Here is a 17,835-nt window from a genome sequence, read left to right on the forward strand (position 1 = left end):
GGATTCAAGCAAGCCGGGCCGAAGACGGCTGTAATGCCAGAAACCGGTCCCCGGAAGCTTGTTTTCTTCCCAGTGTAAGAATTGGCTTCTGTAGTTTGGTTTGCCCTGTTCCCATCATGCACTGGGACAGGAACAGACTAATTTGCATACAGCCAGGTTCTGAAACTGGGATGGTGCAATGAGCTAAAAAACGGTGTTGGATCTAGCCCTGATCTTTTGACTGGGTGAGAGTATTCTGCTTAATTCAGAGACTCTGTCCCTCACCACCCCTTGTTGTAAATATTTTTGTCCACCCTAAGCGTGGAAGGGTATACTCAGACATGAGTCCCTTGCTCATTGCACCATCAGGATTCAAGCAAGCCGGGCCGAAGACGGCTGTAATGCCAGAAACCGGTCCCCGGAAGCTTGTTTCCTTCCCAGTGTAAGAATTGGCTTCTGTAGTTTGGTTTGCCCTGTTCCCATCATGCACTGGGACAGGAACAGACTAATTTGCATACAGCCAGGTTCTGAAACTGGGATGGTGCAATGAGCTAAAAAACGGTGTTGGATCTAGCCCTGATCTTTTGACTGGGTGAGAGTATTCTGCTTAATTCAGAGACTCTGTCCCTCACCACCCCTTGTTGTAAATATTTTTGTCCACCCTAAGCGTGGAAGGGTATACTCAGACATGAGTCCCTTGCTCATTGCACCATCAGGATTCAAGCAAGCCGGGCCGAAGACGGCTGTAATGCCAGAAACCGGTCCTCGGAAGCTTGTTTCCTTCCCAGTGTAAGAATTGGCTTCTGTAGTTTGGTTTGCCTTTTCCCATCATGCACTGGGACAGGAACAGACTAATTTGCATACAGCCAGGTTCTGAAACTGGGATGGTGCAATGAGCTAAAAAACGGTGTTGGATCTAGCCCTGATCTTTTGACTGGGTGAGATTATTCTGCTTAATTCAGAGACTCTGTCCCTCACCACCCCTTGTTGTAAATATTTTTGTCCACCCTAAGCGTGGAAGGGTATACTCAGACATGAGTCCCTTGCTCATTGCACCATCAGGATTCAAGCAAGCCGGGCCGAAGACGGCTGTAATGCCAGAAACCGGTCCCCGGAAGCTTGTTTCCTTCCCAGTGTAAGAATTGGCTTCTGTAGTTTGGTTTGCCCTGTTCCCATCATACACTGGGACAGGAACAGACTAATTTGCATACAGCCAGGTTCTGAAACTGGGATGGTGCAATGAGCTAAAAAACGGTGTTGGATCTAGCCCTGATCTTTTGACTGGGTGAGAGTATTCTGCTTAATTCAGAGACTCTGTCCCTCACCACCCCTTGTTGTAAATATTTTTGTCCACCCTAAGCGTGGAAGGGTATACTCAGACATGAGTCCCTTGCTCATTGCACCATCAGGATTCAAGCAAGCCGGGCCGAAGACGGCTGTAATGCCAAAAACCGGTCCCCGGAAGCTTGTTTCCTTCCCAGTGTAAGAATTGACTTCTGTAGTTTGGTTTGCCCTGTTCCCATCATGCACTGGGACAGGAACAGACTAATTTGCATACAGCCAGGTTCTGAAACTGGGATGGTGCAATGAGCTAAAAAACGGTGTTGGATCTAGCCCTGATCTTTTGACTGGGTGAGAGTATTCTGCTTAATTCAGAGACTCTGTCCCTCACCACCCCTTGTTGTAAATATTTTTGTCCACCCTAAGCGTGGAAGGGTATACTCAGACATGAGTCCCTTGCTCATTGCACCATCAGGATTCAAGCAAGCCGGGCCGAAGACGGCTGTAATGCCAGAAACCGGTCCCCGGAAGCTTGTTTTCTTCCCAGTGTAAGAATTGGCTTCTGTAGTTTTGTTTGCCCTGTTCCCATCATGCACTGGGACAGGAACAGACTAATTTGCATACAGCCAGGTTCTGAAACTGGGATGGTGCAATGAGCTAAAAAACGGTGTTGGATCTAGCCCTGATCTTTTGACTGGGTGAGAGTATTCTGCTTAATTCAGAGACTCTGTCCCTCACCACCCCTTGTTGTAAATATTTTTGTCCACCCTAAGCGTGGAAGGGTATACTCAGACATGAGTCCCTTGCTCATTGCACCATCAGGATTCAAGCAAGCCGGGCCGAAGACGGCTGTAATGCCAGAAACCGGTCCTCGGAAGCTTGTTTCCTTCCCAGTGTATGAATTGGCTTCTGTAGTTTGGTTTGCCCTGTTCCCATCATGCACTGGGACAGGAACAGACTAATTTGCATACAGCCAGGTTCTGAAACTGGGATGGTGCAATGAGCTAAAAAACGGTGTTGGATCTAGCCCTGATCTTTTGACTGGGTGAGATTATTCTGCTTAATTCAGAGACTCTGTCCCTCACCACCCCTTGTTGTAAATATTTTTGTCCACCCTAAGCGTGGAAGGGTATACTCAGACATGAGTCCCTTGCTCATTGCACCATCAGGATTCAAGCAAGCCGGGCCGAAGACGGCTGTAATGCCAGAAACCGGTCCCCGTAAGCTTGTTTCCTTCCCAGTGTAAGAATTGGCTTCTGTAGTTTGGTTTGCCCTGTTCCCATCATACACTGGGACAGGAACAGACTAATTTGCATACAGCCAGGTTCTGAAACTGGGATGGTGCAATGAGCTAAAAAACGGTGTTGGATCTAGCCCTGATCTTTTGACTGGGTGAGAGTATTCTGCTTAATTCAGAGACTCTGTCCCTCACCACCCCTTGTTGTAAATATTTTTGTCCACCCTAAGCGTGGAAGGGTATACTCAGACATGAGTCCCTTGCTCATTGCACCATCAGGATTCAAGCAAGCCGGGCCGAAGACGGCTGTAATGCCAGAAACCGGTCCCCGGAAGCTTGTTTCCTTCCCAGTGTAAGAATTGGCTTCTGTAGTTTGGTTTGCCCTGTTCCCATCATGCACTGGGACAGGAACAGACTAATTTGCATACAGCCAGGTTCTGAAACTGGGATGGTGCAATGAGCTAAAAAAACGGTGTTGGATCTAGCCCTGATCTTTTGACTGGGTGAGAGTATTCTGCTTAATTCAGAGACTCTGTCCCTCACCACCCCTTGTTGTAAATATTTTTGTCCACCCTAAGCGTGGAAGGGTATACTCAGACATGAGTCCCTTGCTCATTGCACCATCAGGATTCAAGCAAGCCGGGCCGAAGACGGCTGTAATGCCAGAAACCGTTCCCGGGAAGCTTGTTTCCTTCCCAGTGTAAGAATTGGCTTCTGTAGTTTGGTTTGCCCTGTTCCTATCATGCACTGGGACAGGAACAGACTAATTTGCATACAGCCAGGTTCTGAAACTGGGATGGTGCAATGAGCTAAAAAACGGTGTTGGATCTAGCCCTGATCTTTTGACTGGGTGAGAGTATTCTGCTTAATTCAGAGACTCTGTCCCTCACCACCCCTTGTTGTAAATAAGAGTAGTTGACAGAGCAGCTGAGGAGTTGTGATGCCAATTGGTGCAGTAGTACACAGGTGGCAGGAGGTTAACGGTAAGCAGCCAAAGGGTGACATTAACAATGCTCATCAGCAACACTTCTCATCTTCGTTGATCCTGCCGTTGGTGCGTTAAGAACTCAGGTGGCACTTCAGCTCTGGGCTCCTTAGTCCCTTTCACCTTCCCATGTCTGGCCATGACAGGACCCACACAAGCGGTTCAGCACAGATTGAAAAATGTGTACAGCCCAGGATGTCTGATTATTCAAGGAGGTGTCAGTTGTGTCTCAGCATGGCACAGCGCAGTTGAACAAAGTACTCCCAGTACTGCCCATGCAGACAAGAGGCAGGGGGCTGAAACTGTGCTTGCAGATGCGGCAAGGGAATACAAGCGCTTCGATCCTTCTCTGCCAAGCAACCTGTTAAATGAAAGTGCAGAAAATGTAGCTCCCCAGTTGGCAGTGTACCGCGGTCTCTACCAGGGTGTCAGCTGTAGCAAAAGCAAGAGGTAGACAAGGGCCGTCCTGCCGGTTTTAGGCACACATTCGAGACCCGTAACAGTCAGGGTTTCCTCCTCTCTCTAGCACAAGCACACAAGCCTGCACGCTCCTCCTCTCCAAAACCAGTTGTCTTACAGCTGCACAGGCAGAAAAAGATTATTTGTTTTCCAGGTTACTCGAAGCCCAACGATATGAGAGTCTTTGATAAAATGACACCATCTATCATCAGCTTTCTTGTTGAAACTGTAAGATAAACTGCGCTGCCTGCCTTTTAAAATATTCTGCAATATCTGGTTGATCAAAATTTACAATAACGCAGGCCCACTCCCAGGTTTTCTCCCTCTGACCCACCCACTCAGCTCTTCTAAATATGTTGATATGGGTGACCATTTGGTTTCCTTCCTCCATCTGCCTATTACACTTTGTTTCTAAGATGATGGGTTGATTCCCATAAGCCTGATCTTATCTTAACTGGGACTCTGGCGAAAACCGCCACTAAAGGGCAGATTCTGGGCGGGGAGGAGGGTTGTAACCTCTGTTTAGGACGCAACGATCTTCCAACTCCCATTCAGTAATGAACCTGCTGGATAAAAGGGGTCGGGGAGAGAGTGGTTTTTACTTCCTTCTATTGTCGCATCCTTCTGAAGTCCACCTTCAATTTGAACAGAGTTCCCACTTACAACCAGTTATTCCTTCTGGTGGCAATTTTACTAATAAGCCTCAGAGTCAACAGCCAAATAATGTTCACACCAGATGTTAGACCTGGCACCATTGGCATGGGTCTCCCCTCCACTTTTGTTGCTGTTGCCTCATGTGTTTTTGCTGGTGTTAGATGCTTTGGGCGCTGTGCCACTGCTTTCCAGTGCCACAGTGCAAGCGCTCCCTATTGTAAATTGAAGTAGTAATCAGTGGTTCCATGTTTGGCTATTTGGTTTACTTGTCAGACCCTAGTCTAGTGCACTGAGTGTGCCCAGAGAGTGTAAATGCAAATGCTGCTGGTGGGCTTGCAGCACTGGTTGTACCACCCACAGAAGCAGCCTTGTAAAATGTGTCCAAGGTCTGCCATTGCAGAGCCTGCATCCAGTTTGGTACTGCTATGCTGACTAGGCAAGTGTACCCAATTGCCAGTCCCTAAATCTTCCCTTTTCTTCATATCAGTCACCTCTATGGTAGGCCCAAGGGCAGGGTGCAGAATAAGTATTAGGTAGGACAAGCCATGATGTGTGTGGCATGTCCTAATAGTGAATTACAACCATTTTCGTTTTTCACTACTGCAAGGCTACCTGTTCTCCATATGCCAGAATAGGCTGTTAGATTATTACATGTTTATAATCCTAACTGTCTCAGAGAACGTGGTAGAAATTAGAGTCCAGTATGCCTGAACTCAGAATGATAAAATACATCTTTTAGTGAAGTTGGTTTTAACATTCTGTGTTTGCAAATACCACTTTTAGAAAGTAGGTATTTGCTTGTCTAACCATTCAAACCTGCCTCTGCTTGGTGATTGTTCTTTTGTCTGGTTTTGTGAGTGACAGGGCTGGGGAATTCCAGAGACAGGCTGAGTCACCCAGTGGTGAATAGAGAGATCTGCATCTAGATGGGAGGGAGGAGTTGCACCTGAACCTTGAATAGGGCTGTGCCTGCCTTCCACAATGCTGGCTCCACCCCCTGGTGAGCGGCTGATGTCTCTGCCCTGCACACTGAAAGAAGAGAAGGAGTCCTGTAAACAAAGTGCTCCAGGACAGTACTTCCCTTCCACAATGCTGGCTCCACCTCCTGTGGGGCGTCTGATGTGCCTGTCCTGCACTGTGAAAGGAAAGGAGAAGTCTGGTAAACAGAGTGCTTCAGATATGGTTAGGACTGGGCAAAGGCCCCTCTCCCCTCAGAGAACAAAAGATTTTGGGGTATAAATATTGGGACCCTGATCCCAAGAATTTAGATTACTTTTAGACTACAAGAAGAAACCTTTACTGAGGAGAGGAACCTGAAGAAACTCAGGAGAGGCTATTCCCAAGCTGAAGTGCTGCTTGGGGGATTGGCCTACAGTGGTTGCCTTACTGCCAAAGGAAGGAGAAAGGAACTTTGTGTACTTTGCTTTCAACTTGTGAATGATCTCCAAGGGCTTAGAAAAGAGCTTGCCTTCTGCTGAAGTCTCAGGGACTACATACTTCACCCCCGCCATATCCCCAGAGTTCTTTGGAAGTGCCTGCTGCTGTTTTGGGCCTTCTGAGGAACTGCGTGTCGCAAGGAGCTGGAAGCGTGACTCAACTAGAAGAAGCAAGTCGCCGTCGCTGTGCCTGCCGTCGCAACTCCAAAGGAGGGTGTCACCGTTGGAACTGTCGCACTGCACCGCATCGGAGAGAAGCGTGCCGCAACGAAGAGGAAGCTTGTTGCCGTCGCTGCTGCTGCCATTGCAACTCCAAAGGAGGGGGTCGCCGTTGTAGTTGTCGCACTGCACCGCATCAGGAGAAGAATCTCGCAACGAGACTGGAGCGTGTTGCCGTCGCTGTGCCTGCCTTCGCTATTCCGAAGGAGGGTGTCGCCGCTGGAACTGTCGCACTGCACCGCATCGGCCAAAGGCACCTCGCATCCCCCAGAAGCGAGCCGCCGTCGGAGCAGCTGTCGTCGCATCTTGGATGTTGCCGCTGTAGTTGTCGCATCGAGCAGAAGCTTCACGCATCGTGGGAGAAGAGCAACGCCGCTGGAGCTGCTGCCTTCGCATCGTCAGTGTGTCGCTGCTGCAGTCCACGCACCGAACCGAGAACTTCTCGCATTTCCCATCGATGCGACATTGCTTGTCATGGAAGCGCAACGCAAACTAAGGTACATTGACGCAGAGTGTCGCATCTGAGAACTGAACTGAACTAAGCTTATATCTACCATCTTAAATAAATAGTATTATGTATTTTTGTCGTTTATGGTCTTGTGGTAACTCTATATAAAGTTATTTTTTATATAAAACCGGTGTGGTGTTCATTTGTAGTGTTATCACTGGGTTACTGTTGTGGTCACAACTGCTTAACTTACAACGCCTCTGAGATAAAGCCTTGCTGCTCGTGCCAAGCTACCAAGGGGGTGAGCAGGGTTTATTTTAGGAGTGTAATCCCCTTATCCTGACTAGAGGAGAGGGTCCCTATTTGTCACACGTACCTACCTGTGCCAACTAGAGACCCCCAAATCTAACACCAGACTAAGCCACCACAGAGAAAAGCTGATTTAAATACTTCTGTTCATGTCCTAGTAGAGCAAACCATTGGGGGGGCATGGCTAACAGGATGCGCTTTTAAGAGGTTCCTCTTCGGCCGACATAATCCTGCAGAATCCTGCTATAAAAAGTGCTGCTCATGACCTGACAGCCAGCATAGCTCACTCCAAAGTGTTCAGTGACTGAAAAACAGCGTGAGAGCGGTCTCCTGTGAGGCGGAGACCATTACAGCCTGCAGTGGGTCTGAGCGCCATAGCTGTAACCTGACAATGCTTCTGGGGCTTGTGGTGTCCTGCAGGGCTGGAGCTGCCTGCACTGCACCAGGACTTCCTTTTCTAGCTCTGAATGAATGTACCATGGTGGGTGCCTAGCGCAGATCACCCAAGTGTTATTCTGCCCTTGGGACTAAATAGCCACATGCTAGAGCTCTCCGGCAAAAAAGAGACCACTCGGCCCGTGGCCGACCTGACCACCGCGACTGAAGCCTGGCTGGTCCTTTGGGGCATGTTGCTGCCTGTGTGGCTGGGGCTGCCTGCGCGGCCCCGGTACTTGGTTGCCTTGCCCTAAGTGGGTGTCCTATGGTGGAGCAGCGGGAGGGCAGTGGCAAGCCCTTCCTCTCCTGCCTCACCTTCCGCATTGAGGAGTCACCTGTGGTATGTGGCCCACACGGGCAAAATTCCTGTACCTCCTCCTTCTTAAGCCAAATAACTGACTAACATATCCACCACTCAAAGTACTTTCTTATTTCACTATACTAATTCACCACTAATCCTTTCATGGGTTCCGGAGTTGTATGCTACTCGCCAAAAAAGCGCTTCAACACCCCATCAGGGGTAACAAGTGCTGTATAAATGCAAACCTTTTTCCTTCTTCTAGCTCTCCGCTATCCTTTTCAATCCAAAAAACTGAATAACATATCCACAACACAAATTACTTTCAAATTTCACTATAATAATTCACCACTAATCCTTTTATGGGTTCCGGAGAAGCATGCTACTTGCTAAAAAAGCGCTTCAACACCACATCAGGGGTAACAAGCGCTATTTAGAGGCAAACCTTTTTCACTCTTCTATCCCTCCGCTACCCTTTTCAAGCCCAATACCTGACTAACATATCCACCACTCAAATGACTTTCATATTTCACTATACTAATTCACCACTAACCCTTTTATGGGTTCCAGAGTAGTGTGCTACTCGCCAAAAAAGTGCTTCAACTCCCAATCAGGGGTATCAAGCGCTGTTTAAATGCAAACCTTTTTCCCTCCTCTATCCCCCCGCTATCCTCAATCCAAATAACTGACTAATAGCCACCACTCAAATTACTTTCACATTTCACTATACTAATAAACGACTATTCCTTTATGGGTTCCAGAGTAGCGTGCTGGTAGCCAAAAAAAGTGCATAAAAAAACTCATCAGGGGTAACAAGCACTATAGGAATGGAAACCTTTTTTCCTCTTCTATCCCTCCGCTATCCTTCTGAATCCAAATAATGACTAACCTATCCACCACCCAAATTACTTTCATATTTCACTACACTAATTCAACACTTTTCCTTTAGGGGTTCCGAAGTAGCCTGCTACTCGCCGAAAATGCACTTTGACGCCTCGTCAGGCGTAGTAAGCGCGATATAAATGCAATTACTATACAAATACAATACATTCAGAACATTAGAACTGCAGGACTATGTTCTGCCTTCACCTCAGATGCAGTACCTTTGCATTGTAGAAGTCTGTCCTGTCTTTAGTACTCTCTAAACCACCACGTGTGCAATGCAGGGATCTGCAGTGATAATAATTTGGTGCCAGATGCACCACCTGGGCATTGCAGAAGGAAGCCCTGATCTAGCCACCTTCCTCAGCAACGTGCCCTTCAGATGTATGCCCACTCTCAATATTACCATTACCATTACAAGGGTTTTTATAAAAATACAACGACTCCAGTCTTCACCTGACTCCGAATAAAATGTGCAGAAATGGGAAAGAGCGTGTGCTATAAAATATGCAAGGGCAGATCATTTAACAACAATGTATGAAAGCGGATAGTTGAAATCTGTCTGACACCATCTAAATATCATTCTGTGAATCCAGCTCAGTCATTTCATTGATTCCTTTCTCTCACAATCTCATAAATGACAATTACGTCATTCTATTTTGGACCCTAATATTAGATCAAGAGCTGATATTAGGAGTGTTGTTACCCATTCAAGAGTTCATCTAAAGATTAACAGTTCTGTGCCTCTCTCTGTTTGTTCTTTAAAGAGCAAAATGTTTTGAAATATAGATCTTGCAGTTCAATGGCAATAGTGTCCATCATCACCTTTACACTACCGCATTACCCTTGTCCTCACTTTATCTAGGTTTTCACATAGGAATTTGAAGTTTTGAAATTCTGTGATTAAAGTGAAAGACATCTACTTTTCAGATCCTGTCTATTGAAGGACATTCTTTTAATTTAAGCATTGTTGCTTTTCGTGTCACTTTGTCACGTGAACAAAGACCGCCTGACTCTTGACTCAAAGATGTCCCCCAAACTCAGGTGTGAGTTCCTCTGGAGCGTGTCACTGGCGTGGCTGTGACAGGCCTTGAAGTGGATAATTCAAACCAACGTCAATACTATGAAGAGAGCAGGAGGGCAACTCCAGCCGCTGTTTTCGTGCCCTCGTTTTCGGGGGGAAATGTCTCAAAAAGCTGAAGTCGTCTTCAGTGATCCGCAGCTGATCAAGAGGAAAGGATGCATGATCGATATATACACTGTCACTCACCTGGCGACCATGTGGGAGGAGCTTACACTGCCTCGGCCCTTGAGACACACGTACTTTATCCTGAAGACCTCAGTCTACGACCCGCTTTGGGCTTGCTCTGCATGGGCCTCATTTATGAGGCTGTGCGTCACTTTTACGCCGCCGGTGCGTCACTTTCGGTGACGCACCAGTGGCGTAAAAAATGCACCTTGTTGCACCATATTTACAAAGTGATGCATCTAGGTAGATGCGTCACTTTGTAAACCCCTGCGCCACATTATACCTGCGCCAGGTATAATGTATGCAAGGGGGGCGTTTTGACGCAAGAAAGGGTCATGGAAGTGACGCAGTGAAATCTATAAGATTTCACTGCGCCACTTCTAGGACACAAATGCGTCAATTTCTTACGCCTCACAGCAGGCGTAAGACTGACTCGGCCCTTTCACATGGGGCCTGCCCCATGTGAAAGGACACATTGCTGGAGTTGCGTCACTTTTGTGACACACTCCAGCAATGCGTCACTTTTGCACCATACAGATACGTCAGAAATACTGACGTATCTGTAACTCCTTGCGCCATGATACGTCATACTGTAAATATGACGCATCATTGGTGTCGCAAGGAGGGTGCAGTGAAGAGTGACGCATCGCTCTTTTCACACAGCGATGCGTCACTTTTCATAAATGAGGCCCCATGTGCTTGGGTAGATATATTTGCAATGTAGCGCTTATCCAGAGGCGTTTTAAGGCATGGGCAAAGAGGGCTCTGGCCGATGGTCCAGCCTTTCAGAGGCCCCCCAGAGAGAGTCAGCTCTGTCCTGCAGAGAGGCTTGCCCCGATGACCTTGAATCATTTTTAAACACCGTTTCCTTACATTTATTTTTAATGTGTGTGATGTGTGAGAATATATCAGAGCCATTTTGCAGAAAAAAAGTGTTTGTTTCATTCATGATCCATCAAAAAAAGTTTCTTTTAGATCAAAGCAGGACCTCACACATTAAAAATGGGACAGTGTCACAGAGATTATGTACAGTAATATTAGTGAACAACTGCTATGTTACGATATTAAAAACACAGGTCACTATCCCTGAATATTAGATGTAACATATTTAGAATTTGCACGAGTGTGCCTGTGCCCTGTCAGTGACCTGCCAAAGAGGGCATGAAAGAGCTGAAATTGGATCATTAATTCAAAGCTGTTCTGAACAGAGGTCACCAAAATATGATTGGCCCAGGGCACCCAAAATCCCTATAATGTCCCTGGGTGTATCCGCACTTTTCCATTGTTTGTGCTCTTACTATTCCATAAAACCAGTGAGAGAGCTCCGTTCACTGGCCATCGGCCTAGCGCCCGTTATGACCCACGTTAGAACGGGGCTCAGTGTAAACCAGCCTTCATCGTCCTGAGGATGCACAAAATGAGTACTATTAAGGTGGATAAAAAGAACAGTCTTCAGGCACCTAGAGGCTATTGTGGCCCAAGTTTTAATAGTAGTTGCCATCATTTAGGAGTACCTGTTATGCGCTACTGAGGGATTTGCTGAAGCACTATTTCAACTGGGGCAGAAAATGCAAAGGTATTTGTCAGCACTATTGATACACGCAAAAAGTAGACATAAGGACAGTGAAAACATTTAAGCAGTTTGTCGCTGTAACCCCAGCTTCCCTGTTTGTCTCGATGCACACAGTTCATGGATGAATGATATAATTAATAATGCATTATGTTTTTCTATGCACAGGATGCACACATCAAACCTGCAGTGAAAAAGTGGCACGCTGTCCAAAAGGCTTTGAAGTCACCTGTGTTTCGTCAGATGAAGCTGGCTGCTGCCCTACTTTTAATTGCAGTAAGTACTAACTCTCCCGCAGCCAATACCTATGGTCTGGTTTAGTATTCAACAGCGAGATACTCTACAGTCCGACCATACAAACATAGCTCTAGCACTGAGCCACTGAGTACGGTGTAAATACGAATTTAATGGGTGAAATCAGTGATAACGTCAGGAGTAAAAGGCAGGCCTCTATGAACCTACTGTTTCATGTTACTCCCGAGATGAACAGCCACCAAGCTAATCTAACATTCTGAATAATTAACATTGTTTTCCAAGGTCTACATAAATATATGAGTGTTTAAAAAATAGACTTACAGGTGCTTTCCTAACTGCATGACTTGATAAACAGTCTCACCAATACAGCAAATACTTTGATAACACACCTGTTTTATAAACCTGATGCAATCTTGCTCACACAGACAGTTGTCCCAATATTACCAATGCATATAGCATATGAGAAAAATATTGTCATCATACTGACAAAACGAAGGCTCTTTTACATGAGCGATTAAAATATAAAGAAGCGGGAAATACTTTTAATTTGGAGAGTGGTCACTCAGTTTTGAGTTAATCAGAAACCTAGATACCTGATAGTAGCAGGCGTTTTACCCTCCTGAAAATCGCTGCACTGCAGCTCCTCCTTAAGTTCTTTAGAATTCTCCCACCTTCATATGGGAAGCAGGCGAGGCGTATGGCACTAGGCACAATCCAGCACTCCACAGCGATTGGGGGACTAGCAGCCCCTGACTTTGAAACGTACTATATTGCAGTTTAGCTTAACAGTCTGGTCCAATGGCTGGTGGTCAGGAGAAGTCCTGTCAGAACTCCGAGCCCATTTGCGCCAACATATTCGGACCTCACTAAGGTGTTGTTTAGAGTGAGACTATCCCCTCCAGAGATATCCAAGAGTTCTAAGTGATCATTCGCTGCTGGCATAAGAGTAGTAAAATTCCCTACTCCTTGACTTTCCCCTGTCCATGTTAAAACATCTGCCACATGGTGGATGCTGGAGAGATATTGACACTTGGACTGAAGCGGGGGGCAACGAAGCTGGAAGATCTCATTTGAGAACTGCTAATGCTTGAGGAATTCCAAGCAGAGTTTGACTTACCACAGGGCCAGTTTCTTTTACACAGTGCACTTACCACAGCACCAAAAAAGAAATGGGACACAAGCTCTTCTGAGCCACGAGCGCTCAAGAGATGCCGATATGTGGCCTTATCGGCTTGCACCTTTAAAACAGTTTCCTGCCTCTAAAAAGCAATCTGCACTGATTGTCAGTATGAGCCCTTGCCGTAGGATATTGCAGCTTGCACTCTGCACTTCATTGTTAGCCCCTGGCCGGTGCTGTTAGGAGTGGCGATGAGACGCAACGGGCACAGGAGCGCCATAATGCTGACTGAGGCTTTGTGCGGGGCGAGAGCCCTTGCCGTAGGATATTGTACCTTGCACCAGGGGCGGCCTTAGGCATGTGCAAGCTGTGTACCTGCACAGGGCCACCAAACCCCAGGGGCCGCCACGCCAATATATATCCTTAATATAATAATCTGCTGAGGATGGATACATATTTGCGTAGCCACCCCTGGCAAGGATTTGGCGGACTCCGGCTCTGTTCCACTTCCAAACACCCTGACCTCCCCATCTTTACTGGCCTCTCCGCCTGCGTTCCTCCGGGGGCCCCCTACCTGTTCCTCCGGGGGCCCCATACCTACGCTTCCTGCCCAGGGCCGCCATGAGCCTAGAGCCCCCCCTGCTTGCACTCTGCACTTTATTGTTAGACCCTGGCCGGTGCTGTGAGGAGAGGCCACGAGACGCGATGGGCTCAGGAGCCGCCATAAAGGTTACTGAGGCTTCCTGCGGGAGCCCTTGCCGTAGGATATTGCACCTTGCACTCTGCACTTTATTGCTAGCCCCTGGCCGGTGCTGTGAGGAGGGGCCACGAGACGTGATGGGCGCAGCAGTGCCATAAAGCTGACGGAAACTTCCTGCAACACGGGATGCGCACGGGTGTGCCCGGGCTCGGCCACGGCGCAGACCGGGCCATGATGGGCCCATCTTAGCCCGTCATAGCCCGGAAGAGGCTGGGCCAACCCCCTGCAAATCTTGTTGCCAGGTGGCCTGAGAGGCGTGGGGTGAAACGGTGAGTTATTCCTAGACAGCTACAGACTTTACATATTTTTGGTGTACGGAGGGTACTGTACTTTTTGTAATTTAACTATGTGGGAGGGTCCAGGATGGGTAAGAGAAAGGCGGGGAATATCGCCAATTCTGCTGGGGCTGGACTGCAATCACTGATGAACTATCTGACAGGGGCTATGGGGCTATTGAACAACAAACAAAAATTCTGTTGAAGAGTCCCTGACGAAAGGGAAGGTTTGTGCCAGGGTTGCTAAGAACCCCATGGTTGACACACATGACTCCTCCCTAAATACCCAGCTAGAGGGGGCAAATTACACAAAAAAGTAACTGACTCACTAACCCAACCAATGGACAGAGTGGAGGGTATTGAGGATATTTTAAAAAATAGATTAAGACCAAATCCTCCTCCAAAAACTAACTCTAATATTTTCCCCCCAGGTGATCGATTATTACAGCCCGACGGGCAATTGCCACATGCTGCCTCACAAGAACTGATTCTTAACAATTTACTGGAGAAATGTCACACTCAAAAAGGGATCGCTGTACGCAGTCTTTGTAGACCTAAAAGCAGCCTTTGACTTAGTCCCCAGGGAAAAATTGTGGCAGACCCTGGCTGATGTAGGTCTAAGCCGGGAATTTGTTACCCTCCTTGTCCGCCTCCATGACAATAACTTTGCGGAAATTAGATGGGGCAAGCAAGGTGAAACCACAGATTCCTTCCCAGTAGAACGAGGAGTCAGGCAAGGCTGTGTGCTAGCTCCAACACTATTTTCAATTTATATTAACGGAATTGTTGACCACCTAATGAAATCCCCAAGTGACGCCCCAATTATAGCAGGTCGCCACGTTCCAGTCTTAATGTTTGCGGACGACACGCTCTTACTCTCACGCACACCGAGCGGTCTCCAGAAAGTGGTTGATGCCTTTGGGGAATTTTGTGATAGTAGAGGACTTGAATTGAATACTACTAAAACTAAATTCATGTGCCTAAACTATCAGTCCTCTTTCAAAGGAGTAATTAAGTATAAAGGCATCCCTCTAGAGAAAGTCGACGCGTTTACCTATCTAGGCATCACTATGCAAGGAAACATGAAGTGGCAATCGCATATTGATAATACTCTATTAAAGTTTAACCAGCTCGCTGGTGCAGTAGCACTGAAACATCGTAAATCATTAACAAAGCCGGTTAAATCTGCACTAGAGATATACAATATGAAAGTATTAGGTGCCTGCTTGTATGGGTCTGAATTGTGGGGGTTCTCAAATTTGAGAGAATTGAGTTGTGCAGAGAATAGGTTTTTGCGAGGGCTTGTTATGGTCCCACAAAGCACACCCATGCTCACTCTGAAATTGGACCTCGGCAAGAAAAATATTGAGGATATAGCCAGACTACGGCCACTCCTATATTGGAGGCGCTTGATGGTGACCCCAGAGCTGGCTCATTATGCTAAAGCTTTGAAGGACGTCATTGAGTTTGACCGTTTCCACTGCATCAAATGGTTAAAAGAACTCAAGGGGCTTCTTGGATTATTAAAATTGGATCATCTATGGGGAAATTATGATGTGGCTAGCTTTCCATCGAAAGCAAAATTGAAAGAACTGTACTGGGAAATGGTGTATACAGTAATGTTTCGTAAAGGCTCCCAATCAGCACTGACATCTCGCTTCTGGGATATTAAAATGTATCCGTCGTGTGAAATATATTGGGATATAATAGAACGCCCTTACGATAGGAAACTGTATTTCCAATTCCGTATTGGAACCTTACCGGTAAATGCTTTTAAAAAGCATTGGTCTCCCATGTGGGATGATCATTGCTATTCTTGTAAGGACCAAATTGAACATATTTCCCACCTGCTGTTTTGTTGTCCACAATATGCTTCCCCCAGACGTAAATGGCTGAAGCCAGTGTGCCAAATTATTGGCACACGTAGTCAATTAACAGCCTTGAGAATACTTGAAACGGATTGCTCCACATTTTTTGTAGTTGCCGTAGCTAAATTTCTTGCCTGGGCATGGTCAATACGCACACGCACTTTAAAGACTAATGTTAATGTATCATGAAATGGTGTTGTTTTAAATTTTCCTATTGCATTGCATGAACTGTCTCTTTTTATAGAAATGATCTGAATTTTAATTGTGTTGTATTTATTGTGTATTATTCGACTGTCATAATGTTTAATATGTGTTTTAGAATTATTTTTAATTATAGTATTTATTGTATTAGGGATAGGAAGGATGCTTTTATGACAAATGTCGAATAAAGCTTTATAAATTGAATTGATTCTTTACAACATTCCCACAAATATTGACCCCAAAAAATGCACCCCAATCCTTCTTTTTATAACAGGGCATCCGTAACTTGTGTCGCTGATTCTAATGTAAGGGTCCCTGCCCCATTTGATAATAGGGGCCAGGAGCAGCTAGTTCCTACACCGCATATAAACTAAATATGGATGCAAGTATACTTGACCTTCCCCCGCAGTTACTACATATACTATTGTTTTGGCTAATATTCTGGTGCTTACAACTCAGACGAATGAAACATGGGAGGCCCTGAGAAATAAATCCATATTCTGGCTGGGCTCAAAAACTGGCCTAAATCAAGCGTTATTCACCAATTTCAAAATGGCCAGAAGGGTCTCTTGGGTTGGCAGAGATTGTATTTAAATCATTGGCAGGGGACTGCTTAGTTTTGACATTTAGCGCCCCACATCTAATACAGGCAATCCTATCCAGAGTTGGAAATTTAAATATAACTTATACCGGTATTAACATCCTACCATTGGGTTTTTTCTATAAGCCTCATCGCATCACCCAACCGCGAATCCTGTGCAGCGGTTCCCGTGCCATCCCCCCATTCCCTTATAACGTTGCGGTTTCTAACCAATATGATATTTTACCCAGTCTTGAGGATATTGATTGACCGATTGTTCATGAGGCTCCACGTGTTCAAACAGGGAGCTGCGCCATGCCTATATATTTTGATAAATCTGTCACCCTTAATAATGAACCGGTTATCCTGCCTGCAGGATTTGGGGGTTCTATACATACTGGATCCCCTACCAACACCCCAGATATATTGTCTCAGTTTGCCTCCCAAATTGAAAATGACAGCCATACTATAGTTGATACACATAGGGTTGATCTAGTGCATAGGCCGGTCACTTGCAAAATGTTTGGGGGAATGTTGCTGGTTTGCCCCCAAAAGTTAGTGATCCCCAATGGTTGAAATTCATCGAAGATTTTCCCATATTGTGCTTGCAGGAAACTTGGCTGGAGCATCCGCTGCACATAAAGAGTTATAAAACATTCCATTCATCAGCAGTTAATTCAGCTCACGGGAGAAACAAGGGTGGTCTGTGCACCTACATATCTAATAGTGTTAATTTTGATAATGTAACATTCAACATCTCGGCTACTTATTATCAGATTGTGCTATTTAGTACGGATAAGAAGCACGGTGTTGCTCTGCTAAATGTTTATAATAATATACCTACTGAACTGCTTGGGGGTGTGTTGAACAAATTACAGAATGACCTTTTGTCAGGACGAGATCTCTAATGACGTGTATTATCTGGGGTGGGAATTGTAATCATATCCTGTGTCAACATGCGATGCGGGGCACTTATGGTTTAGCTCTTGAAAAAGGTGTTGAGCAGGCTCATTTCCCACACACAACATCTAGGGATGCAGTAAATTCAATGTTGTTTCAATTTGATTTGGGGTTCGCAAATGAACTATGTTCCCCAACAGTTCAATTTTGGGGTACATATAAAGGCAGAGGCTGTGGCTCCATCATTGAGTTTATATTGCTTACACACCGCCATTCGAGTAGGGTGACCACTTTCCAATTAGTATTTTATTCCACTTATCACGCTTTGTGCCACGCAAGGGGAGGACACCCGATCAATATCCAATTGATGTTGCTCTTAATAGACTTCATGGTTATTCCTTGCGTTGGGCTAAAGTTGATCCGCTAGAGTTGAATAAA

At 46.1% G+C, this 17,835-nt stretch overlaps 1 protein-coding gene across 1 annotated transcript in view; it reads left to right on the top strand.

Moving 5' to 3' along the window:
• The window catches only part of LOC144824333 (uncharacterized), a 610,480-nt gene that overhangs the window by 429,992 nt on the left and 162,653 nt on the right, over positions 1 to 17,835 (top strand). Inside the window, exon 19 of the mRNA XM_078683450.1 lies at positions 11,610 to 11,717. Coding sequence (XP_078539576.1) covers positions 11,610 to 11,717 — 108 coding nt within the window. The remainder of the gene's footprint in view (positions 1 to 11,609; positions 11,718 to 17,835) is intronic.

Source organism: Lissotriton helveticus, chromosome 3_1 (assembly GCF_964261635.1).
Source record: "Lissotriton helveticus chromosome 3_1, aLisHel1.1, whole genome shotgun sequence".
In the NCBI taxonomy this organism is placed as follows: Eukaryota; Metazoa; Chordata; class Amphibia; order Caudata; family Salamandridae; genus Lissotriton; species Lissotriton helveticus.